The following is a 24,621-nucleotide window of genomic DNA, read 5'->3' on the forward strand; positions in this document are numbered from 1 at the left end:
CCGCCGCTCACCGACAACAATGGAGCGCCCGGCGCAGCGCCGCCCTTTATATAACCCCGCGTCACGTGACGGGGCGCCGCCCCCGCCCCCCCCCCGCCAACGCCCGCGCCGCGCCCGCCCCGCGGCATGACGGGAAAGCGAGGCGTCGCGGACGCGGCGGAAGGGAGGTGGCGGCGCGGGGCACGCCGGGAAATGTAGTGCGGAAGGGGGAGAAAGGGACGCTGGGAAATGTAGTTTTGGGGGGGGTGTCTGCCCGTGCGCTGCGGTGAGCAGCGCTGCGCAGGGGCGGGGGGCGGCTGGGGGTGCAAGGCCTGGCCCCCTCCCCCCTCGGCAGGCCCCTGAAGCAGTGCCAGGGATGTCCCCCCCCCCCCGGACCCTTTGCCCCCCTAGCCGGACGGGGTGCACGCACCCGGCTCGGCACGAGGGTCCACGGGGGCTTTGGGGGCTGCAGGGTTTTACCCCCCTCCGAGGCCTCGCTGCAGAGCCCAGGCCCCCCGCCGCCCCCCATCCCAGCTTTGCTCCAAGGGGGGGCTAAGGGGAGCCCCGGAGGCGGGAAGGCTCCCGCCCGCAGCGGAAACCCAGCTGGAAGAGCCGAGGTGGCCAGAAGCTGCATTACGGAGGAGTCTAGACAGGAGATTAGCAAGGCTAGAAACAGCACGACGAGGCAAAAAGCGCCTTATTTCAGAAATAACTCAACAGCTGCAGCTTTAACGGCGGAGAGGCYGAAGGGCAGCTCAGCCAAAAAGCGGGCGGGTAAGCCGGGCCTCGGACRGCTCACGGGGGCCAGGCCAAGGCTGGCCGCGGGCAGAAAGCYGCCCCGGTCCCCAACCCGCACCCTCCTCCTCCTCTTCCTCCTGCCAGCCGAAGGGCGCGCCGGGAAGCGGGAGCGCGGGACGCTCTCGCCCCGAAACGCTGCGCGGACATCGCGAGGTGGGGAGGGGACACGCACGGGATCCCCGGCGTTCCCACCTTCGGCTTTTCCCTCCCCTGCTCGAGAACCCGTCGCTCACCTGGGACCGGGGGGACCGGCGGGGAGGGAGCCCCGTCAACCACGCTCATCTCCGGAAGGGTTCAGCGAGCAGCTGCAGCGCTTCCCCCTCGCTTAAGGATTAGCTCAGTAATTAACTAATAAGCAGGTCAAGTTATTCATGCAGGAAAGCTGTTCAGGCAAAGAGCGATTCGATTAAAAAGCCTCTTCGTCCGCCTGCCCCGACCCCCTTCCTCCCGGCCAGGGGCCGGGGTGGACGGAGGACCGGCCCACCGCTACCTTGCCCAGCTGGGAGCTTTCCTTCGCCTCCCYGAGCCGCCGCGTGCGACCGCGGAGACGCGAAGCGCTTGGCCGGCACGTTCCCGTACGATGAATCGGAAGAACGTGTACGCACCCAGAAACATGGATAGAAAAGGTTTACCAAGTCCGTGTCGCGATTGTACATGTCTTATTACACTTCTCGCATACTAACAGGAAAAAAAAAAAGCCAGGATTAACACACACACCTTCCCAGTGGCCGGGCACACTAACGTACGCACAAAAGGCGAGCTGCCCGAACACGAGCACCTCTGCGCGCCGAGTCCGCTGTCTGCCCGCTCCTCGGCACGCTGCACCGCTCACTGCGAGAAGYGGGCAAAATTGGCTTTTACACCGCTTTTCCTGGCGCGAGGCCTCGGCCGCTCCCGTCAGGATCCACGGCGGTTCGGAGAGCGCTTCCCRGCTGCGGAGAACCCACCGGCAGGTTCGCAACGAAGCGCAGCCTCCTTCAGCACCGAAGTCGGCCGGGTGCTCAGCTTTGCTCCTCTGCTGCTCCCGAAACTGCTGATCCGCAGGGACCGTTCGGTTCCTTGCCAAGCCCCTGCTATCCAGGCCCGGACACGGCTGGGAGGTGATCTGGGGGCGAGGGGGAGCAGACGTGGCTCTGAGGAAAGGAATCTAGAGAGCTACTGGTCTACGGGCCCTTTGCACGAGGGCAGAATAACGCGCCGAGGCCGCGGGCGCTCGGCTGGTGCCGGACGGGAAGGTCTGGCCTTCCCCCTCCCACCAGCTCCCGTTTGTTTCAGGTATTTTGATTTGCATCTCCAAGGAAAAGACATATTTTTTTAGGAGATGGACAAGGGTGTCAGGAACAGATTATTTTATGGCTTATAAATAAAGAGCAGCAGCCAGTATTTTAGCAGCAGGGATGTGACTGACAGATTGTCACAGACACCAGCGCCTTCACTCACCCCGTGGGACCTTCCCTGGCCCGAACCAGGACCTACATCTTCTGCCCTGTGCTGGGTCTTGTTGCAGCCTTATTTCAAATAAGACGCCTGATTTATAGCTTATTTTTTTCCCTACTTATTTTGCTCAAAGCTCTCTCGGGTAATGCTAAGCCCCACTTGGTTAAGAGGCAGGTGTTATCCAGGGCATCTTGATCTCTACCATGATCTTACAGACGGGGAAGTACGATCTACTCAACTGCTGTCCTGGCCATCTGTACACAGGCACTTTTGTCACCAGCAAGTCCAGCAGTTCTGAATAAACCCTTCCGACTTGTCTAATTCCTCCTTAGTGCACGCAGGGCTTGACTGGCACCGGCCAGCTATGGAGGCTGGGCAGGGGGATGCAAGGGCAGAAAAAAAAAGTCAGCATGCAGCTACCACTCAAATTTTCATTAAGGACACCTATGCCTTCCTTTCTTCCCCTTGAGACACTTAAAACATGCAGAAAAAAAAATCCCACAGACCAAACTAGTTAGCTATTTCTTTATCCAATTTCACTTTGCTTCACTCCACATTTTGCTCCAACCTTATGCATCCGTACAAACTAAATCTGTATATAAAGTTCCTGACAACCTTAGTACTCGCAAGGGAAGGATGGCGCCACAACCACACCCATGCACAAAGTCAACACCGCTTTCAGGGTGGGCGGAGAGGAGAAAACAAAGTCACCACCTTTGTCTGACAGATGCATTGTAATATTAAAGGAAAGCTTAAAAAATAATAATAAAAAAAATCCCACCCAGCCCTAGCCTACCACTCCATCAGCGCAGTACGCAGCACGTTTGAGACCTGCTCAGCTCAGCAATTGCCAGGAAATGTTTGTTGGGGCAGTTTAATCAACGTTCACTCGCGAGTCCGAGTGTCACGGGAGCCGATGCCTCTCAGAAAAGCAGAGCACGTTTGCCACAGAAAAGCCCTTACACAGGTCTTATGTCCCAATGGCAAATTTCTATCGACAGCTATGTGAGAGTGCGACCTGGTAACTTCAGCCTCACAGCTCCAGCAGTTCCGCAGCACGCTGCTGTCGATGGCAGCTTGCATGCCGTAAGAGCAAGGAGGCTGCCCGTGAGAAAGTCCAGCAGAGTAACCAACAGATGAGGGTCTTTCGAGAAGGTGCCCAGCAATTTCCAGATCTCTGCTTGTGTCCTTGTGCTGTAAGTGAAGGGTCGTTGTGCGTGACGAGGGTACCACGCACGTTCCTCATCCTGTCCCCTCCTATTTTAAGATGATGTGGTAGCTATCATTGGTTTCAGCTGCAAAGGAAGCAGAGCTTATGAAATACTCACAGCTGGAAAGGAATCTGTTGGATTCTTCTTCCCCTGAGAAGTACAGTGGCAAAATAACAGAACACACGTGTTTACGCACCTTTCATGGTGTCCAGAACAAAACATGATTCATCTTGGAAGTTCTGTATCATCTGAAAGAAGCCATGAAAATCAGCTTAGTCGAAAAATTATTTAAAACACAGTGTAAGTGCTTCATAGCCATACGTGAAGGCTTTGTTTCCTCCGCGCATTCTGTCATTCAGTGATGGGCACAGATTTAGAGTACCGAAAGGGCTAGAAGGTTCAGTCAGGAGAGCTCAGTGCTCTAGGAGGTAGGAAACGCACCAGCCATAAATATTTATTCCTTCCTCATCTCTACAGAACTGAACCAGCAAGCCAAGAGACAAACGATCAGACTCCAGGATGCCCAGAGCAAAGTCTCCCAGCAATCTGTTTCTATAGCAAAACTAGAAGAAATCTAAGCATGGAAAGAGGGTGTGAACACAACCCGGACTAACTCCAGGAGAGCCATTCACACGCACAGAACTTCACAGGTCTCAGCGAGGTGTCCCTGGTAGCAGAGCAGCATTCCCAAATCCTAACATCTCCGGCTCTGCAGGCTTCAACAATCATCTCCAACCCTTTGGAAGTCGGAGGTGACTCGAACGTGGCCCTTCCTGAAGACCTGCTCAGGCAGGCTCAGGGACCTGCTCCTCCAGGGCCCCAGGCAATCTCTGCAGCAGAGCTCAGAGAGCAAGCAGACATGAATCAGCTGAAACAACCCAGCTCAGGAGGTAGCAAGGAAGTTCTTGGGTAGCACTTAAGAGGCTGTTACCTCATCGCTGATCAGCACGTGTATCCCTGTTGGACCTTGTTTGTAAATCTGGCTGATCTGTCGAGAAGAGATACTGAAGAGCTGGGCTAATTTCTCTGTCAGTTCCACCGCTGTCAGCTCCTCCAGATAAATAGCRTGGTACACTACAAAGAGGACAGGAACTATTACAGCTAGACGCCAGTACAACTTYGGTGCCTATATGATGGATACAAGGACACTTAAGCCAGGCCCACACACGCCAACCCAGGGACAAGATCGTGCAGAGGAGCACTGCCAAAAGGCAGCTTTGCTCATGCACGACACAGCTCGTGCCCAGAACCATCACAGCCACGTTGGGAAAGGGCTGTGCACAGACTATGGAGCTTTGCTTTTCAGGAGGTTAAACACCTGCTCTGCTGTGTCCATCTCATGCGGCTATCATCTTTCCAAGCCCCAGCTGCTAAGTCTATATGCAATTATAGCTCAAGGATCTCTGCCCTCTGCACTCACTGCATGGTTGCCACATACCCTGAGCTAAATAAGCAACAATTCTGCAGCAAATGGGTTGTCACCACTGTCCTGCAACGCTCGTTCTGTGTTTATGCAGTCCTTGCCCCCTAAACCTTCCTTCTGGCTTCGCATCAGTTGAGCGGCACTTTACACCAATCCTGGCAGTCTCCAATCACAGCAGGATGGAAAAGCCGCTCTGGCACCTCCCCAGAACCCCCCCACTTTCTCCCACTCCCGCAAGGCAGTTCCTGCAGGGAAGTGAGAGGAATCTGAATTGGAACAGGGCAAGGAAAGGACGAGCCATTTGCTTTCGCACTCGCCACTCCAATCATGGAGGTGGATAAACTGGCGCCTGGCGGCTCCGCAAATGTAGGTCACTCATTGTTGTCTGGGCGATGCTGGATTCTCACTGGAGCTATCATTTGTCAGTTTAGCGCAGGCAAAATGCCAACAATGAGATTCTGCAGCCACCCATTCGGTTGGCAAGGAGAAAAATCAGCTGGATAGGAAGGGGACAAGTGAAAAGGGGTTACTGGAACCTTACACCACCCCCACCAAARGACAGGGCGCACAGCGGAGCCACAGCCCTTCTGCTCTCCTACAGAGCCTGCGTTAGCTTGCCTGAGAACTTGCTGCCTCCTCGCAGCGAGGAGAAAAGAATGACAGCAGCCAACACACGGCATAGCAGCTTGAAAGCAAAAGCCACAAACCTTCAAGGTGCTACGCAGATAAACTGTATTCCAGTAAAATAAGCAGCCCTGCCTGAGAGGGTCGTCTGCTAGGTGATGCTTGGTGACAGCTCATGGACACTCCTGCACTTCTGTTTGCTTAACCCTGCTGCTGGTTTCTCCTCTGTGCCCCACCTGCGGCAACCCAACCACACATGCCCACAGCAAAGGCTGCAAAGCCCTTACCAAAGAAAGTACTGCTGGCCGTGTCCCCGTCCTCGTGTTTCTGCTGCTGGAGGTCCCTCAGCTGCTGGGACTCCTGACACACGTAGATAGTCAGTCTGGGCCGCACCATCCTACAGGCAGAGCAGCGAGTGAATGCCATCGAATGCGCTCGAGGACTTGTCTAGTTCCCCGACGCTTAGCCAACACTCCTTTCTCCTCAATATCCTCAGAAGCTAAAAAGCGGATCAATGGACTGATCCGTCTTCAAGCAAAACCAGAAGACGCATCGTGGCCACCTCCACCTCTCTGAAGCGGTGCGAACGTGCGAGGCGGCTGTGCACGAGGAGGGGATGAAATCGGCACGGGGACACGGTCAACTGGCTACTGAGCAGCTTACTCATCCGGCCCGCTCCGAGGACAGAGCGGCTGCGGCACAGATCGAGGCCTGCTGGCAGCACACGGGCTGCTCGTCACTCAAAGCAGAGTCTCGTTTTGCAGTGCCAAAGCAGCCAGTGTCTCCTGCCCTCCACGTCCTTCTCCCAGCAGGGAGCTGCGACGTTTTACTGCTATCTCAAGAGCTATCAGAAATGGTACATTAACTCCCTGGAATGCTTTACACACGCATAAGCTCTTGCTGCCCCGTATCAGAAATCTGCGCCGATACCTCCCCAGAGCCTCCTCCAGGATACAGCCCACCACGAGCCCTCGGCTGCTCCGTCTGGCTGCAACAGTTGCTTCTGAAATGCCTCAATTCGGAGAGAAGTTAAACACTAGGCCTAGTTTTTTTTTTCTTGTTGTTTTTGCAGAGAAAGGTGGCAAAGGAATATTCCTTTTACAGGAAGGCTATTCCTCTGAGACAAGTTTAGAGGCACATCAGAGGACAGAAGAAACGAGTATGATGCAGGGAGGGGTCTCGTCTTCTGTCTAGATTCTCTGACGTCTAGTCAGGAACACGCTGACCAAATCTGTCCCCTCTCCACCTCAAAGGGCAAGGGCATTTCTAATRCTTCTCCTTCACACAGACGTTCTCCCTAGGTTGTCTCTGGAGCGGCTATCCTGCTGGCTAAGTTGTCAAACTTGACTGAAACAGGTTCAGAAAGATTTAAACTCCGTTCTCCATAACGGCAAGTTTCAAGCAAGCAGCCTAAAATAAATACAGTCACCTACTGTCCACGACCAGCTTTTACAGTGTACAACATACCGTCCTTTTAAAGCATTGAAGAGCCTGATGCCATCTGCAGGGCCACAGATCTGGATAACATCTTCTCTGGTCAGCTTCAGTAAATCTGCACCTAGAAATTTAAAATTGAGAGGAGAAGTCACACAGCCAAGCCCAGATTATCTGGGGAGGAGGCCTGGACACCACAGCTGTGCCAGCACTCCCTCCTCCCACTCMCTGAGCTCACACTATGCTCTAACTATTCCTGCTTTCTGCTAATAATCCCCCTCCTTTCCCACAGAAGGACATTTGCAAGCATTTCCAGACTGGTTTTGCAAGAATGCGTTTTGGTGCAACGGCGTGTCCTGCATTATCAATGTTTTTCTTTCTACAGCTTGCTATCTAGCGCCTCTGTGACCCTGGATAACRGAGACAGTATCACTAGGGAAGGAGAGGAAAATAAATATGAAGCATTTCTTTATGCATAGCATTATCCCCCAGTGTGCATCAGATCAAACATCTCTCAGCCTGTTTTAGAATTGGGGGGTGCTGTAAACTTTTGGAAGAGACACTGTTGCCRTCCTCCTATTTTGCCAGCTGAAAGCAAGGTGAGAAACGAAGAACACAACTTTCAGAAAACCAGATTTTATTGTGTTACAAAAGAATGATATTTTAAAACATTCATATTTGCAACGGTAATGTAAAGACAGCCTCCCAAGCAACCAGAGAGAAGGGGCAGACCAGGAGGGGCTGTCGAAACCTACCTGAGAAGTTTGTGAAAAGCCGTGAAAAAGTGGAGAAGCGGTTTCGGTGCAGCCACTGCTGGGCCTCCTGGGGTGTGCTTGTTGGCAAGAGGTTCTGCAATGCAGGAAGAGAAGGGTCACAGCCTCAGAAGCGATATGAAAACACATTTCCGTGGAGGGACAATCACAGGTCAACTGAATCAGTGTTTAGAATCATAGTCTTAAATCCAGACCCAAGCGCACTAGTGTCATACACAGAATAAAGGCTGCAGCCTGGATAGTTTTTGATTTAAAAGATTTCAGAGGTGCTGAGAAAGAGGAGAGCAGCAAAGGGGAAAGCACCAGCCAAGATCGATGCCGTAAGTAAAGGCAGATCATACTGCAGACTTTTCACACTAGCAYGTCTTTTTCTAACTAGGAGTCAGTGAAGGCTGCAACTCCCCAAAGACGGTAACAAGAGCAGCCTCCGGCCTGTTTTACGCAAGCTCAGGTTTGCTGCATAAGASCTGTTACAGATCAAAGCCTGATCTTGCCGCATCTCACCCCTCCAGCCAGCCCAGATGCAAAGACACCCCTTCTCCCCCTGCCCCAAACTCCGGAACGCAGCTGTTAACAAACCTGCCGCCGCTAATAAACCCGCTGCCGCTCAATCATAAAACCCCCTTTTCTGATCTTTGTGCCCTCCTTACCACAACCGAAACATCTGAAGTGAGACTTACATCTGCGATCGGAGGGGGTGGTTCGGGCTGATGGTTTGGGGAGCCATTTCTAGAGCAGGGAAAAGAGGCAGAGAGAAGAGAACACGTGGTTAGCACCTCTCTCCCCTCTCCAGCATGGGAYCCCGGCAGGCAGCGCAGCACCACCCCTCTCCCAAGCACCGTGCCTCGCTGGTGGATGTGCCGCGCAAAGACCAGCACGTTGAAACACGGCTACGGGACCGTGGCAATACCCTCATCGCTGCGGCAAAGCCCTTTGCAAGAAGAAACGGCTTTTATAGAAGAGTATTAACGTGACRGGGAAAGGCAGAGGGAAGCAGGCTGGAGAACGAACACAGGGGAAAGTGCTGATCAGACGCGCACACACTTCTCATGCAAGAGTCGAACTGGACGGCAGTCAGGGAAGGTAACGGCGCTCATCTCCAAGGGCCTTCATTTTTCATGGCCCTTAGCAGGCTGCTCCCTCTCTCTCTCTTTGGACCAGCCACTTCTTTAGCTACCGCTCACTGCCAGCTCGGACATATCAATCTCTCGTGCAAGCCAGAAATCGATAGCCAGGCAGGCAGCCTCTTCTCGCTCTCCAGACTTACCCTTCACCAATGGAAAAACTGCTGTGGGAGCTGTTGAAGCCAGGGGATGGTGCATTATTGACATATGTTATCTCTGGCCAGGGAGAACACTAGAAAGGAAAATCCAGAAGAGTCACAGGATTGCTTTTAAGAAGTCCATGTATCTGCTCTGCTCAGCGCAGGTTAATAGCTATTTGCTGACTGACAACCTACTAGGAAACGGAACCAGAGAATAAAGCAGGGGATTAAAAGAAGTCAAGCTGATTCATTGCAGACGGTCACAAACCTCAGACTAAACGAGCTGTCAGCTCAAAAGGCCAGAAGTCACGAAATTCAAATACAGGGAGCTCTGGGATCCAAATCATCTCTGGCACTGGGCCGACAAATGCAACAAGCAGCAGCCAAAGCACCTTCACGGAGCAAGCAAAGCCACAGCTCGAGGCTGAGCTCAGGCCCCGACAAGCACCCCAGCACTCACGCGGGGCAGCACAAGGGCTCCCTCCCCAGGGCATTTAGCAGTGTTTAGCATGGACACTTCAAAAGATCACATTTCTATAGACTGACGCCTTCTACCAGCAAAGGAAGAAAACAACAGGGGTTTTCCTGCTGACTCACAGTCTCGGTGGCCAGTGGCCACACAGGCAAAACAAAGTCTGCAGGTAGAGGTAAAATCTTTTATTAGATCATCTTTTACAGTGTAGGGGGAAAAACAGCAAGTTTCCAGGCACAGGAGCGGAGCCCTTCTTCACATCTAGCAAGAAATGCCTCTCTGCCTACAAACTTTATCTTGCTTTTGTCCCTCAGCTATAACAACTTAGCCAAACGTTTCACAGCATTTCAGTATGCAATGCAACACCCCGTTTCTTGCATCCTGTGACCAAAGTAACCCAGATTTTGTTAAAGTAACAAGCCCAGTTGCCTGTTGCTGCATGAAAGAGCATCCCACCTCTGTGAGTATCGTGGTTTCGTAGGAAGGCTGGTATTTCTCTTTCTCATGAGGAGTTCGCTTCTCCATCTTTTCTCTATCCGTCTTCTGTTTCCTATCAGCTCCTTTGGGCTGGAAAGGAGATATTTCTGTCAAAACACCAGTGCTAGGCAACATAGAAGAGAGTCAGCAGAAAGTCAGATTTACAGTAAATGCAAAGAGCAGACACGATGACTTCTTTTTCAGCTCACCCACTTGTTGCTTTACAGAGGAAAAAGGAAGAGAGCTGGGACAAGCTGCCCGGAGCATTAATTCTACGGAGAGCATCCATCCTATAACAGCCTTTCCCAAATTAATGTGAATATCCTAATCTCCCCGGAGCCCTAAAAACAGCCCTCGATTCCAGAGTATCTGAGACAAAGTCATAGCACAAAGGGGACAGAGACCAGTTTCCAGTGCTGCAGAGGTGAGAGAAGCACACCTCTGAGCTGGGTTAAGTTTGCTGCAGCGTAATCACACAGTTTTAAGAGGTGGCATTTCAGTGGCACGTACTGCTGCGGAAAACAGGACAGCTGTGCCACAATCTTGAAAAACAAGTAATTCCTGCACCCTCTTTTCTCACAGGCAGGATTAAGATGATCTTGCTTGCTGCCTTTATCGAATGCTCAACGCCTCGGGGGAAGGAGCAAATAAGAGAGAGGCACTGTGACCACCTGAGGTATTCTGGTGCTCCCCTTAAAACTTTTGGCTGTGAACAGACCCTCYGCCTCAGCTCCTCAGTTCAGATTTAGATGGAAGAAATTTGGCTTTCGCTCTCTGCCAACATATGGGTGCCACGTGAGCACGTCAGCGCATCCACGGCACTAGCAGAGGAGCATTAGGACACTCGGGTACCACCACAGCCTTCCTATTCTTTCCAACTCTGAAACAGGCATTTCCTAATTTGTTTCTTCACAATTAAAGAACAGACAGAGCCACGTTTCACTACTCCTCTTGCAACCCCCTTTTTAAATCTGCACAATCTGGTTATCGCAATGTAACCGCCATCAACAACAAGGATGAGAGCAACCAAACCCGGCCTGGGGCGCAGGAACCCTGGATTCGCTCTCCCTCCGGAGAGCCAAGCTGCGACCTGACGCCCCACCGCCACCAAGCCCTGGGCCAGGCAGGAAGGTGCTGCTCAGCTGCAGCCTGACCAGCCAACCCAGCCAGGAAAATCCAATGGTTGCTATTATCTTCCCAGTTTCCACAGTCGACGCTGTTGCCTCTGGGAAGAAGGATCTGTGCTCCAGACCCCAGAGAGCGTCGATAAGAGGCTCTCAGCAGGGGTTTCAAAGCACAGACACGCACCCGGTTTGGAGGGGCAGAGGGGAGAAAGGGCAAGGAGCCCAAGTATAACACAACAACCCGGGAGAAAGGACACCCTGCAGGGAACAGGTCGCACCCAGGCCAAGGGAACCGCCAAAACACCGCGTCAAGCCCGCCGCCCCGGCCGCCGTCACACCACCGAGCGAGCGGCCGCGTCTCACGAGCGGCCGATAAGGCCGATACCAGCAGCCGGGAGCCTGGCCAAGGGCTCTGGCAGGCGGCCGTCGCCGCGCTCAGCGCTTCCCGCGATCCGCCGTCCGGTGGGACAAACGGCAGGTAGAGCTCTGTTCTAGAGCGGAAGCTTTTCAAACTCTGAACCGTAACCGATCGCTCCGGCCCCAGGCACGAGCGCAGACCCCGGCCGGGCGATCCTCAGCGCGGACGCTGCGCCCTGAAGGTGCCGCTTTGCTTGCGGGGATTCCGGCTACTGCTAGAAGCGCTCCCGCGTCAAGGATGGTGGAAGAGGAAAAACAAAAAAACAAACAAACAAAAAAAAAATACAAGCAAAAGAAAAAAATCCCCCAAACACATCCCCTGGCATGAAARGCTGCAGCTCAGTAGAAGTGCGGAGGCAGATGCCTTACAAACCCCGTCACTCCTCCGGTGCTCGTTCGTAAGCAGCCTCATCCCCTAACTCCATTTGCATCAAGACACCGGGCAGCGCTCAAACAGGCCCTAACGAATCGCGCTCCCACCTCAGAAATTTTATAATCCGAGTAGGTAAAACAGGAGAGAGAGCAGAGGGGGAAAACAAAAAAAAAGCCAAGCCAACATCAGCAGGGCACGCTGCCCAATACCCCAGAGCAACTTCACRGCAAAACTGCAGAACAGCCCAGGCTCCCGGCCAGGCAGCGGACCCAGCCGCGTGCCAAGGGCCCCTGAAGGGAGAAGAACCGAGGGCTACAGCCAAGAGTTTGCACGATGTTAYGGGCAGGACAGGGAAATGGAGCCTCTCCAAGACTACGTTATTGCACCACACTGCACGGGCTCAGCGTGCCCAGAGCCGCTCCAGGTCGCCCTCCGGCACGGCACCTGGGCTTCGCGACACCAGCCGTGCGGCTTTCGGCCGCCCGCAGCCGGGCACGTGGTCTCGCTGGCGCGCGCTGCTTCGACGCTTCCGCAGCCAGAGCGGGGCTTTGGGTTCGCTGCAAGCAACTCGCAACAGGGACCAGCTGCCTGCGCCACCCGAACGCCCGGCTGCGGATGGACCGCCAGGAGACACGGCCGCCGCAGGGACTGGCAATAATAAAAGGAGGCGTTTGATCAGACACCAAAATCTCTTTGAGCATCTCCAAGCTGATTAAACTCAAGGCTAAGCCTAGGAGCTTTTGGAGAGGACAGCGTAACCCACTMTCTCCCTGGCACGTTGTTCTTGGCTTATTGGTTTGCTAGCCACAGGGACACCTAGGCTCGACGGACACCCAGRAACCAGGCTGCCAGGAGAGAGAGATGGGCAGCACAAGAGAAGGATGGAAAACCCCGTCTGCCTGGAAGCTAGGCCACGGTCCCACACTCGTGACGTTTGCCGAGGCTGGAGGGACTCGGAACCAACTCCAGGTGGTTTCCGTCAGGGGGAACGACACGGACTGGATCTGTGTTTGCACAGCAGGTTGAGGTACCTTGAAGACCTTGATCTGGCAGCTGGCAGAATGCAGGTGCTCTGTGTACTCCCCGTTTTCATTCTCCTTAAAGGTGTCTATCTGGACCCGAAAGGGCACTCCCTTCTCTCCTCCATGCTTCCGCATGGTGAACTCCGTGCTGATGCAGTGAACCTGAGAGAAGCCAAGGCATCTCACTGTTAATACGGCCGCCACGTTTGAGTACGCATTCACTGGTCGCATACAAACACCCCATTCCCCTCGTGCCAGCTAGGACAGCGCTCACYTAAAGGGTAGCCCAGCGAATAGGGCAAACTAGAGGGCTTGGACGGGAACACACYGAGCAACACCAGCATTAAGGAGTTAAGGGGACATCAAAGCAGAGGTGGAGCCACATTCTTCCAACAAGTTTTGCAACCTCTTAATGGTACAAGCGACCTCAGATCAGCAGGGCAGAGAGTTCAGCTGCATCAGCCTCCACCTTCTGCAGCCAGTTTATTCTAGGAGGAAGGGCCAGATTTCCAGGGGGTATTTTGGGCAGCTGGTAAGATCTGCAAAAGCATCTAAGCAAGAAGGAGACCTAAATCACCCAAACCAGTGAGAGCTGGGTATTAGCAGGRATGTCAAAAGCAGCCAGACTATACCCAGGCCTCTTTCCTAAGGGAATATAACCCTTTGGAAAAGCTGACCCAAGTCTTTTCTCAAATGCACAAACAAAACAACTAATAGGTAGTCAGCTGCACTTGTGCCTTGCTAACGCATGAACTGCCACTCTCTTGCATTGCTTGGGGTAGGGGGTAAGGTGAATGGCAGTTTACATCCATCTACCACTGCATCTTACATCCATCTACCACTGCATCATCTAGCTGCTATTTCAGAGCTTCGAGTCCAATAATAAGTAAATAAATAAATAAAAAGCAGGTTTTCACCCTAGGAAAATTTTTATTTTTCTTTCCTAAGCCCTTACAAGAATAGTTTCCCCACACCTCTTCTTTTACCTGGATAAACACTGAAGTTCTCTTTGAAGGATCCCACAGAAACTCCACTGTATTGAGCTGGGTTGGATTTGCCCTAGGATCAATGATCCCCACGGACATTGGGATATCTGTAGGAGCACGCACGGAGAACAAGCTGCAGTTTATGGCAGGAAGAGGTGAAGGAAGACAGATTCACAGGGAATACACAGAAGCACCAACAAATCTCACCTTTTCTCTCAAAATGCGGGACATGGATAACACTTTGTCTTTTAAAGTCAAGAGACTGGGGAGCTTGGTGGGGGACACCTCAGGCATCCACATTCCTTACAGCCCTGGCCAAGATGCTGCCCCGGTACTTACCTATATCCAGTATCCTGTCCCCAGGCCTGTTCCACCTCCAGCCCTCCAGCTGCTGATGCTCCGTGTACTGCAGCCGCCGGTCGTGAAACACCACCCGGAATATGCTCTAGAGGGAACAGACAGTCGCCGTCCGGAGTCGTCCCCGGGCAACCCGACAGTTCTCGAGCTTCCCTGACAGCGTCAGGGATAACGACGCCTCGCACGGGACGGTCCCGACCAGACACGCGAGCCTGCGCTCTCTGCTCACCTTTACCAGTTTCCCATTTATCTCCGGCAACTCCCCGATTTTCCTGTTGTCCAACATCCGGATTTCGTACGATTGCCCTGAAGGAAAGAAGACAAAGGCTCCTTGCCGTTAGCCACGGAGGGATCTTTGCTGCTGCYGCCCCTCCTCTGGCGTTTTGACATCTTTTGCTGTCACACTGGACACGTTGTTTGATCGCTTTGCCGCGTTTTAGTCAAGGGTCATACGAGCACGGGCCACGGAAAACAGCCGCTGCCGTAACGCGCCTCTCCAGGAGCGGGCGACCCTTCTCCTTTCCACTGATCCGTGCAGCGCTTTCTACGAACTGCCCTCGCCAACTCACGTGCGGTCAGACCAAGACGAGGACTCGCTCGTCCTGTCCTCCGAAGCGCTGCGGACACTCCGGGGGCAGGAAGGTAACAAACTGCATAATCCACCTTGCGCTATGCAGGTTTTTGTTATGTTAAATCCTACAATTTATGTTACCACGGTAAGCTGATGGCAGGCAGGAAGATACAGGAGCTGGCAGCTAAACAGAAGCAATCTGGGGATTAATAGTGAGACGGTGCCTATTTGCAAGGGGAAATTTCCATAGGTGGAATTTTATTGTTAAAACTCGGAGCGTTTCAACGAAAGACGCACGATCTGGGGAAGGCACCAGGCTTCGCTCACCTTGGTTGAGATAGGTGAGCGTTTCATCGTGGAGCTTCACTGCAGGGGAAGTGGCTGCGCACAGCACRTACTGGAAAGGCAGAATTTTGTTCTCATTTTCCGGAGGCAAACTCGATTCTTCCTGTTTGAAGATGGGCAGGGCAAGGACGTCGCTGAAAACAGATTTGTCAGACATATTCATTTCAGCTCTGGCTACGGAGGGATGATGCATCTGACATTTAGTTCCTTCCCCTCCTACAAAAAGCATTGTGGTTTTTTAATTAAAAAAATCACATACCCTGACATCTCTCTGCAGAATTGTAAAGGAGCATTAAAGCAGAATAGTCTGCAGCTAAGAAGACCCCAGCACCCATTTTTGCTAGAGTGTTTTTCAAGATAGCCTCCCTATCTAAGGCATGCATTTCTTGCTTCAAACCTGAAAAAAGCAGTCAGGTTAGTGTTTCAGGTGAAAACCCAGCTCCTCCAGCAGCCTGACGCCTGTACTGCTTGTGCACCCACGCAGAGCCGCTGCACAGGCGGCAGGATGACATCAGTGTCACACCGAGAAACTCCTGTCCCCTTCCTCGAGGTACCACGCTGGTGCCTCCAGCGGTGCAGACGGAGCCCTAACGCTTTCCCTTCCRTTCAGGGATCTGTCAACTAGGTTTAACTCCGGAGGGAGAGGAAGGGAAGCGGCGAATTTGGAATAAACCCCCTCCTTCCACAACAGGCCGCTCCCCTCCAGGCAGAGCTTCAAGAYGAAAGAGTGGTGGGACTTGGCCTGCGTGAAACAGAGGCCCTTGGCCAAATAAAAACCCTTCCCTTCGCAAAAACATCAGAGCCTTGCACAAGCGGATGGACCAGCCTGCCCACATCCCATGAAGGAATTTCAGCCACCACCTTGAGTCGAGCAGAGGAGCCAAGAAACTCGTTTACCCCTAAGGAGAGGCTCGGCAGGAATTCGGAATCCTGCTCCGGTCAAGGTCACCAGTTTTTCCCTCTTCCTCCTCCTCCGTGCTTGTAAAAGCCACCCACCGGCCCTGCCAACGGAGGTGTCACGCAAAGCGGAGGCTGAGACCTSGGAGCACATCACCCGAGGTACGTGGTCAGGGGGCTGAGCCCTTCCTCCCTCTGCAACGGCGGAGGAAACCCGCAGCRAGACGCACGCAAACCTCTCGGTGAGAAAATCCTGCAGGCTGAAAAACGATCTCCTTCGCACAGGCTGCGCAAGAGCCTTCCAGCGTGAAAACAGCAGGAGCGGGACTCGCAGAGCTTTTCCTGCTAAGTTTCTCATTAATAAGCCAAGAGCCCTTTGCGCCAGGTACTGCGCCAAAACCAGCCCCTAACCCTGACCAAGAGCGTGGGACTCTCACGGAGGAAACGACCCAGCAGCTCCCAAAGCCGCTCAGCGGCAGAGTCCGGCAGTACCGGGACCGCCACGATTTTGGGAGACGAGAYGCTTCACCTTGTGCGTGGCATGGCATTCACGTCGGCACGTGCCGTGGGTCCCCGCTCTACGTGACGAGGGATAAACCGGAGCCAGGGAAGGAGCCGGCTCCAAGCAGCTCTTTACCTTATGGCGCTGCCTTTTACCAAAAGCTGACGTGACTTGTGTCCAGCCTACACCTTAACGACACAAGAAACCGTGCTCCGGGGAGCAATCCCAGGCCAACAGGATGGCTTGAAGCTATCGGGGCATCTGACAGGTCGTTAACCTGCAAYGGCCAAGGCATCTTCCCAGCTATCATGTTATATGAGATGAGTTATAAGAGAGCTCCTTACTGCACCCCAGAGCAGCGTGGAGATGCTYCAGCTTGGGCTCGCTGTCCTCCGGATGCCGTTACACTGCTCCTGGCACTAGCTGGGAGGGAAAGGAGGAGACAGCGTCCGGGGTTTGCATTCAAGCCCTGTACTACTGACTTTCTGGGGGGAGGAGGACATCCCCCTATCTTTGCAACTGTGCAAAAAGCTTGCCGCCTCCACTTTCACTCAAGACCACAGAGGCTTTTTCCACACTCAGAAAGGACGTGCAGCAACAAGAGCTTTGTGAATGACRTTCCTTTCAAAAACATCAGTGATACCACTTAGCGTACAAACATGCATTTATTAGAAATTAGAATTAGAAACTCTGCTAGAGACTGGCTTTCAGCAGTTGTTTCGAGCCATAATGACGTCCAAGAGCAATTACTCCCCAGCATGTGAAACAGGACATCGCCCCACCCGTTCACATCCACGGACCGTGGGATAAAACTGGAGACGGCACAAACATGCTTCAGGAGCACGCACGCTACCTCTCCGGGCTCTGCACTGGCTGCCAAGGAACCACCAAGCTGCGTGGCGAAATCCCGCCAGYCCCTTGTTAAAACGACAGTGAGGGAGCAAAGAATTATTCTCACCATAGAGCTATTCTCACTTGCAGCAGGAGTCTGTATTAAGAGTACCTTCAAAGCATGAAATTCTGCTCAACGGTCAAGTTATATCCCTTTTCTGTTACAGACTTTGGGACTTTGGATGCTTAGAGGGGAGTACAAGGAAGAAGGAGTTAAATTAGATCCTTAAAAGGTCAGCTTTTTTTTTTTTTTCTCCTCCTTTAGTTGAACATTAAAAGTTTTCCCAAGGAAAAACTGGACTTATCTGGACAAACACCAGCTTCCACCCTAACAGGACTTTAACCCTTTGGTTTCAAGAGATCAAGYGTCCAACTTTCTTCCAAAGATGTCCCAGTAACATCTATAATTTCCATGCAAACCCAAGCAGGGGAACGGCTTGGTGGCCTCTTGCAGGTCCTTCACCTCTCCCTACATTGGATGCCAAGTCTCACCACCTCGGTGCTTTCCAAYCTTCCCTCCCGTGCTGTTCCCAGGCAGGAGAGGGAATTCCGGGTGGCAGGGCCTGCCCCAGTATGGTGTTTCCTATGTCCGTATCCAGCACATCCTCCCGAGGCAGCAATGCCCGAGAAAAGCGGCGCCGTCCTCTGCCCCTCCTGCCACGTCAGCCCCACGCTGCTGAACCATCCTCGCTCCCCTCAGCGCTAATTACACCAAAGTAAACAACACACAACGATGCCCATCAGCTCTGGAACTAACTTGAAGCACAAGTGCTTACCAGTGCATGACGAGCTCTGTATTAAACTCTCCTAATAARACCGGGGAGAGCTGAACACGAGCAAAACATGCGCTCCTGCCAGCCCGTGCTGACCCAGGCTCGGGAACGGGCCAAGCAGCAGCACTGCTGCAAGGTGCTTTGTATTGCTAGCAACATCAGCCAGAGAGCAGAGCAGAGAAGAAATACTCAGGGCCAGATATTCCTCTCCCACCTAAATCCCAATTTATTAGACATTGCTTATAGCTGCCCGGATGCCCCAGACCCATAACGATGCAGGAGAAAATGAATGTATGGAATTAAGCAAATTACGTAACCCAGAGGACAAGCTTTGCTGCAGAAGCATCTCATTAGCAGAGGAACAGCTATTCCACGCAGAAGGGTTTGTTGCTCACAACACCACTAAACAGTTTGCCAAGGCAGGACAAAATACGGATGTTACCTTCTCCCTACAACGAAGCACAACGTGTAGTAGCACCAGCAAGACAAGTGTCATCTCCCTGTACCAAACACTAACCTGATGCATCGTGACAGGCTGTGAAATGCATTTAGAGACCACGTGCTACGCGAGCTCTTACGGCAGTCTTGCACACAGACAGTCTGGGTGAGAAAGTCAAGAGCCTGACAACCAGAGCACATTAAAGTCATCCTAACTTTCAGGGTAGGAATCGCCACCATCCCAGAGAGCTCAGGCCACCATCTTCCGGTGCCGGGGGAGCTCTTACACAATGCTGGATCCAAGTTACACAGCAAAAGTCAGCAATGCAGCTTGCTGTAATATCTCAAGCCGCTTTTCAGAGCGCCAGAAGCTCAGCAAGTCTATTAACGCTGCATGGATATCTGCCAGCCGGGGCTGCAGAGCCATCACTTCAAAACCCTTCTTGAAATCAGGGCTCTCAATTTCTGTTTGCTAATACCCCTGGGAAACTGATACCTGAAACATGTTTTACTGGGAGCTGCAAAAGCGAAAGCAGAGGGCAGATGTACAGCTGTATTTCTGGAACAAATCAGAGTCAAACCCCAATTAGTCAGGAGTAACGACCGACCAAACGGTGCCACGCCACCAATGAACAGTGCTCTCGCCGCCCCGCAGCAGCGGCTGTTGCGGAGGGTATAACCACATGAACAGGAAGGTTGTTAAAGCATCCCCAATATCCCTGTCCGCCTGGAGCGATCCTTTACCGCAGAGGCCRGACGGGGCCCGCGAGCTGCTTCCCGGCCTTTCGATCGCCAAGGCCGTGGGTTTTGCTAAGAGCTCCTCRGCTGGGAACTCGGACCATTTAGACACCATTACACTTCTGTGCTATACGACCCAGGTAATAGGGTTGGTTTTACATGTTGCAGGGTGCAATAAAAAGTTAAATATTTATAGGGACAGCATCATTGTAAAACAGCAAGGGACTGCTGAGCTTTCTAAGCCCTTAAAAGATGGGGAAGAGGCCTGGACTCTTAAACAGCATCTCCAGGGGAAAACCTCAGCCACCTTTGAAAGGCAGCAAAAYGCTGCAGCCGTGGCTGCTACCTGTAACCCGACCGAGGCGGTGCAGAAGGCACRTTACTCATTCTGTCTCCTGCCAGTATTCCACGCTGCCATCGTCTGCCCAGCTCAAGACAAGTCATTTTAAGTTTTCTTTGATGAGAGTCAGGAAGCTCCAAGTCCTTCAGCGACTGGCGGTGCCGCGAGCAGCTCCCTATGGGCCCCGCGCGCCCCGGGACTCACGGCCGGACACATCCCGGCAGCGCTGGCGCAGCCGAAGAAAACAGCTGTCAGGAGCGGGCTGCTCTGCGGACAAACCTACGTGGTCCTGCCTACTGGAAAGGCACCTGAAGAAGCTCCTGAAACCCTTGGGGATGTAGTACACCTCCCTTCAAAAGAAAAAAAAAAAGAATTCATGGTGCAATTTAACAAGCTTTTGGGAAAAGGTGCTTCGCTTAAGTGCTCCATTTCTGGAGATGGGAAGAATCTCCTGGAAAAGAGGAAAGAAACAGTTACAGAAAAATGCTGCCAGTGGAAATATAGAGCCAATGCCCAATTAGCACTTCCAAAGCCACCTCTCATCTCCTGAACACCCGAGTTCCAGGAAACTCCAACAATACCAAAAATTCAGATTCATTAACAAATGCAAAATTTAATCCTACAGCACAAATGGTAAATGAGGATAAGCCGCCAATCCTAGCAACCACCCTCCTCTTGCTGTCACTGAGAGCCACCTACCAGTGTTCATTCCCCAGGCAGAAACGTGCCTCTTCCATAGGGAGAATAACTGGCCACTGAAAAACCACGAGGGGCAAGTAAATAAAAAGCCACAAACACACTCGGAAACAAGATGTTTGTTGAAATCTGCCCCCCTTCCTGTAACTGACACACGAGGTTGCCGCAGGAGAGAAGGAAGAAAATGTCAGATGTCAGGACACAAAGGTCAGCACACTTACCTACAGGGGTACGGGCTCTATTTATGGGCAGCTTAGGTCAACAAAAGTCTTGGAAAAAGCGAGTCGGATTTCAGACGGCCACGCAAGTCCCGAGCAGAGCGCGGCTTCTGGCAGAGCCGGGCTCGCTTACAGCGAGGCGCTGTTAGAGCGGCCCGGCCGCGGAGCCCCGGCCTGGAGACTGCCGCAAGCGCTTAGCTCCAACGGGTTTTAAGCCATCAGGTATCGCTGGGGTGGGAAAGCTTTGCCAGGGGCTGGCGCCTGGCTCCGGGAAAGCGCGGAGCCGCTTCCTCAGGAAGCCTCCAGCCCACCACCTGGCAGCCAGGACAGCTGGGGCAGCCTCGGCACGCTCTCCGACCAAGGCCACTTGCCCGGTTAAGGATGTTTTTCTCTACCTGCAAGCTATCAGCTGCAAATTAACTGAGTTCTTTCTTGTACAATTACAGCTTTGAATCACTGCCGCTAGGTTTTAGCACGAATGGAGGCAGGTCTTTGCATTAAAATGACRTGCAGCAATTTTTCTCGCCCTCCCCAAGAGGGGAGGGTTTGAGTTGCTGGCCACGGGGCCAGGCTGCCCACCAGCCAYGAGATAACCCCAGCAGCACATCCACAGCACAGGACCACGCACCTAAGAGAGAAAAAGGAGCTTCAAAGTTTCACGAATCTCCTCCTCAAATACCAAACAAAGCTGTGATTCCCCACCTCTAAGTGTACACAGCAACAACAAMAAAGAAAAAGCAAAGTGTGAGCAAAACTTTGCGCTCAAAGCTTGTGGCAAAGTACCACCGCAAGAAAGCAAATCTACCCCAACTCCTCTTTGCATTTCACATTTCCTTACAGCCACCAAATCCTGAACATCTCTCACTTGACCAAACCTGACAACGCCAACGTTGCTGCTTATTTTCGTATCTGCAGACGGTTGCCACTCTGTGCTCTCCGCTCACGGGACGCGGCCGCGCCGACTCGGCGTGGAGCAGGGATTATCTCCTGCTTACGCACCCGCAGCGGGTCCAGTGCCACCAGGCCACGGCCAACGGATGGAAACCATCACCATGATTCTCTTAATATTAAGCCACCTGCACACATCGAGCCTCACTCCTGCTGCCCCACTACGTAGAGGGCTCGGCCGACTCATTCCCTCCCTCCCCGAAAAGGCAGAGAGGGTAAGAAAAGAGGAACCGCTTCTGGAAAGCCACCCGTCGCCCTTCAAGGTGTTCCTACCACCATAAAGAGGAGATGGACACACTAGTCGGGCTCTCCCCGAACTCTCATGCGTCTGGGACTCCATCAGCTAACCGCCTAGAGGGTTTTAAAGCACTCCAATAAAAAAGAGATTGTAACAGATCCTAATAATAGTCAGGAACAACTCTGTTGTGAAAGAAGGTGCCGGCTCTCCTTGTCTCTGGAAGGAAGGAGAAGTCGGCTGTGGGCGATAAGAGCTGCTATTTAACACCCTTAACACAGTGAGAGGTGATGGAGCGGCTCTGCGTGCTCACAGCAGACCAGGGTAACGGTGAGGCCAAGGCTGCACATCAGCTCCATGCTAACGCCCACCGCTTCCCTCTGGAAAACGTCAGCAGGCTAGAAGTTACCTTCCCGCTGCCTCCTTCTTCTCCCCTGCCTGTTTTACAACGAGCGATTACCCAGCAGGTCTTTTTGAATTCGGACATCGAACGTTTCTACTCGCAGCACTGCYCGAAAGCTCGAGTCTTACGTCAGTTCAGGCTGGGAAAGCCTCTCTAGCGGAGAGGAGAGGAGAAGAGAGGTCATGGACACGTTCGAAGATTTATCTGAGCTCTTTCTGGCTACACCTCCAGGCTGGAGGGGAGACCAGAACAGCTTCCTCCATTTTCGCACCTCCGAGCCAGCTTTTCCCCAGCTCCTGCTCCACCTTCAATCCTTCGGTGACCTGCAGATTTCAACACTGCTGAACACGCTTGTTCTTGGCACCGTTCTCTCGTAGCAGCCTTCTCCACCCAGCTTGGCTACAAATGCCTCTAACCTCCCACTCCTGGTTCCCTGACAGCATGCTCATCTGGTCCCTCCTCCCAAATGTCTTAACCTCAGCCCCATCAGAGCCCAAACTCCAACCTTTTGTCCCCACCACAGCCACAGGTGCAGCTCCAGCCTCACCAGCACTCCCAGCTGCAGCGCAGGATCCATCTCATCTCGCACTCCCTCCTGCTTGCTTCAAACCAAGGTGTGTTAGGAGGAAAACAAGCAGAACAGAAATAAGCCTGTGTGGGCAAGCTTTTGAACTAATGAAGCTCTCATTTCAAATTAAGGCAAGGCAGCTCTCTTGCAGACTACAAGCAGCTCCCCTGCAGGCTGTGCCAACTGCTCCAGCTCGCTCGCTGGAGCCCTGTGCCCGGCTCCCGGGTTCCCACCGGGCACCCCACACCGCTCAGCAGCACGAGACTGCTCCACACCTCGCTCCATCTCCCAGCTCCACCTACAGACCTCAAAACACCTTTCAGGGCACTTAGGCCTGTCCCAGCCAGCAGAGCCTGAAACCAGGCAGAAACGCTTCCCAGGACGGAGCCAATTAATAAAGGGTGCTGATGGGGGAGAAAAACACGTGGYTGCTCCTAAACTGACTTGGCAACCCACCGTCTCATCTACAGATCGTGCTTCCTCATTACAGCTCAGGAACGAGGCACTACCAGGTCTCCACCGGCAAGCATGACACACCATTTTGGCCTTGCTGCTGCAGAGAGGCTCGCAGCTCAGGACAAGGCTGCTGCAGCAGCAGCTCAGCTCCGAGCAGGACAGTCAGACGCCGCAGCCGGCATCGGGAGGGCAGAGCTACCAGGCGAGCCACGCCGGTTCTCCGGAGCGACGGCCACGTACGTCTGCGATTTGGTTCGAGTGTCCAGCGCTACAGGGTCCTGACCACAAACGCTCTCTGCTCATTGCATTAGGCACTTGATCCCTCGGGGGTCCTGGTCCGCCTACCCCCGAGCCAGAAGGACAGAGCCCGCCGCGCTGGACGGACGTGGGCCACCGTTCTTCCGGGAGGGCAGTTATTTAGGGCAAAGCAACGCTCCTGGGGCGACGCGTGTGAAAACAAAGCGAGCGGGAATGGTCCCTTCTAATCAGCAGCAGATGAGAAGCACAAGATTAATGCTGGATGATTTATCCACAATTTGAGGATAGCAGGAAGCCAAACACGGCAACAGCAGAGGATGGTCCACACAGCCCTGCAACCTGATTTCAGGCAGCACCAGGACCAGCTTCGGAGCTCCAACCACCTCCACATCCAACAACCAGAGCCATGGTGAACACCACAGGGAGAAGGAAATCCAAGGACCACATAAAGCACAACTCAACTTTAACGTACGTGATACTCAAAACTACTACCCACAGAGTTACTAAAGCCCTGGCCACCACAAAGAAGGTCCAGCTCTTGGCAATGGAAACACCATCCCCACCAACTCCGAGCAGTGTGAAGCCCTAGTTCCCCAGCAGCCCCAAGGTCTGTGCAACACCAGAGCACCCCGATCTCTCCCAACGCCCCGAAGCCTCACAGACACAGCCCGACACCATCCTTCCGCGGCCTGGACCGAGCCGTCAGCACCTGTAGCGAGCCTGTAGGCAAYCTGACCGCTGTCTTCAGATGGCCCTCGCGGCAAGCAGCTGCTCGGAGCGGCGGCACCCACCGCAACCCCTCCGACGCCCCGCTCCCTCCCCGGCTCGCCAGTGCCTCTCCCAGGGGGAGGAGAGGATGGTTAAGGGTAGCGCGGGCGTCCCACCTACCTCATGCTGTAGGCCCCAGCGCCCAGCTCTTGGCCGATGCCCGACAGGCTGGCATCGAAATCCTGCACCAGGCCAGACTCGATCACCTCGTCCGCCAGCGGCAGCTTCAGCGCCCAAGCCATGGTCACCCAGCGGTGTGGGGCGGGGGCCCCGGGCGCGCGGGGCGCTGGGCGCAGCGGGGCGCCTCCGCGGCCCCCTCGCCGCGGACACCACCAGCCCGGCCGGCGGCCCCCAGCCACCGTCCCTCCGCGACGGGGAAGGGGGCACGGGGGGCTGGCGGCCCTG

The 24,621-nt window shown here is 53.6% G+C and overlaps 1 protein-coding gene across 1 annotated transcript; it reads right to left on the reverse strand.

Moving 5' to 3' along the window:
* Positions 1 to 1,389: 1,389 nt before the first annotated feature.
* TFCP2 (transcription factor CP2) lies at positions 1,390 to 24,615 on the reverse strand. Its single transcript, XM_085315690.1, has 15 exons — positions 24,337 to 24,615; positions 15,070 to 15,221; positions 14,401 to 14,477; positions 14,154 to 14,259; positions 13,815 to 13,921; positions 12,838 to 12,990; positions 9,872 to 9,982; positions 8,947 to 9,035; positions 8,360 to 8,408; positions 7,662 to 7,755; positions 6,940 to 7,030; positions 5,760 to 5,869; positions 4,357 to 4,499; positions 3,622 to 3,673; positions 1,390 to 3,509 (listed from the first exon to the last, which is right to left on the reverse strand). Exons 1-15 carry the CDS (start codon positions 24,456 to 24,458, stop codon positions 3,472 to 3,474), a joined length of 1,494 nt encoding a protein of 497 aa, XP_085171816.1. The 5' UTR covers positions 24,459 to 24,615; the 3' UTR covers positions 1,390 to 3,471.
* Positions 24,616 to 24,621: the final 6 nt, after the last annotated feature.

This window comes from Rhea americana, unplaced genomic scaffold (genome assembly GCF_003343005.1).
Source record: "Rhea americana isolate MKP2758 unplaced genomic scaffold, rheAme1 scaffold_435, whole genome shotgun sequence".
Lineage (NCBI taxonomy): Eukaryota > Metazoa > Chordata > Aves > Rheiformes > Rheidae > Rhea > Rhea americana.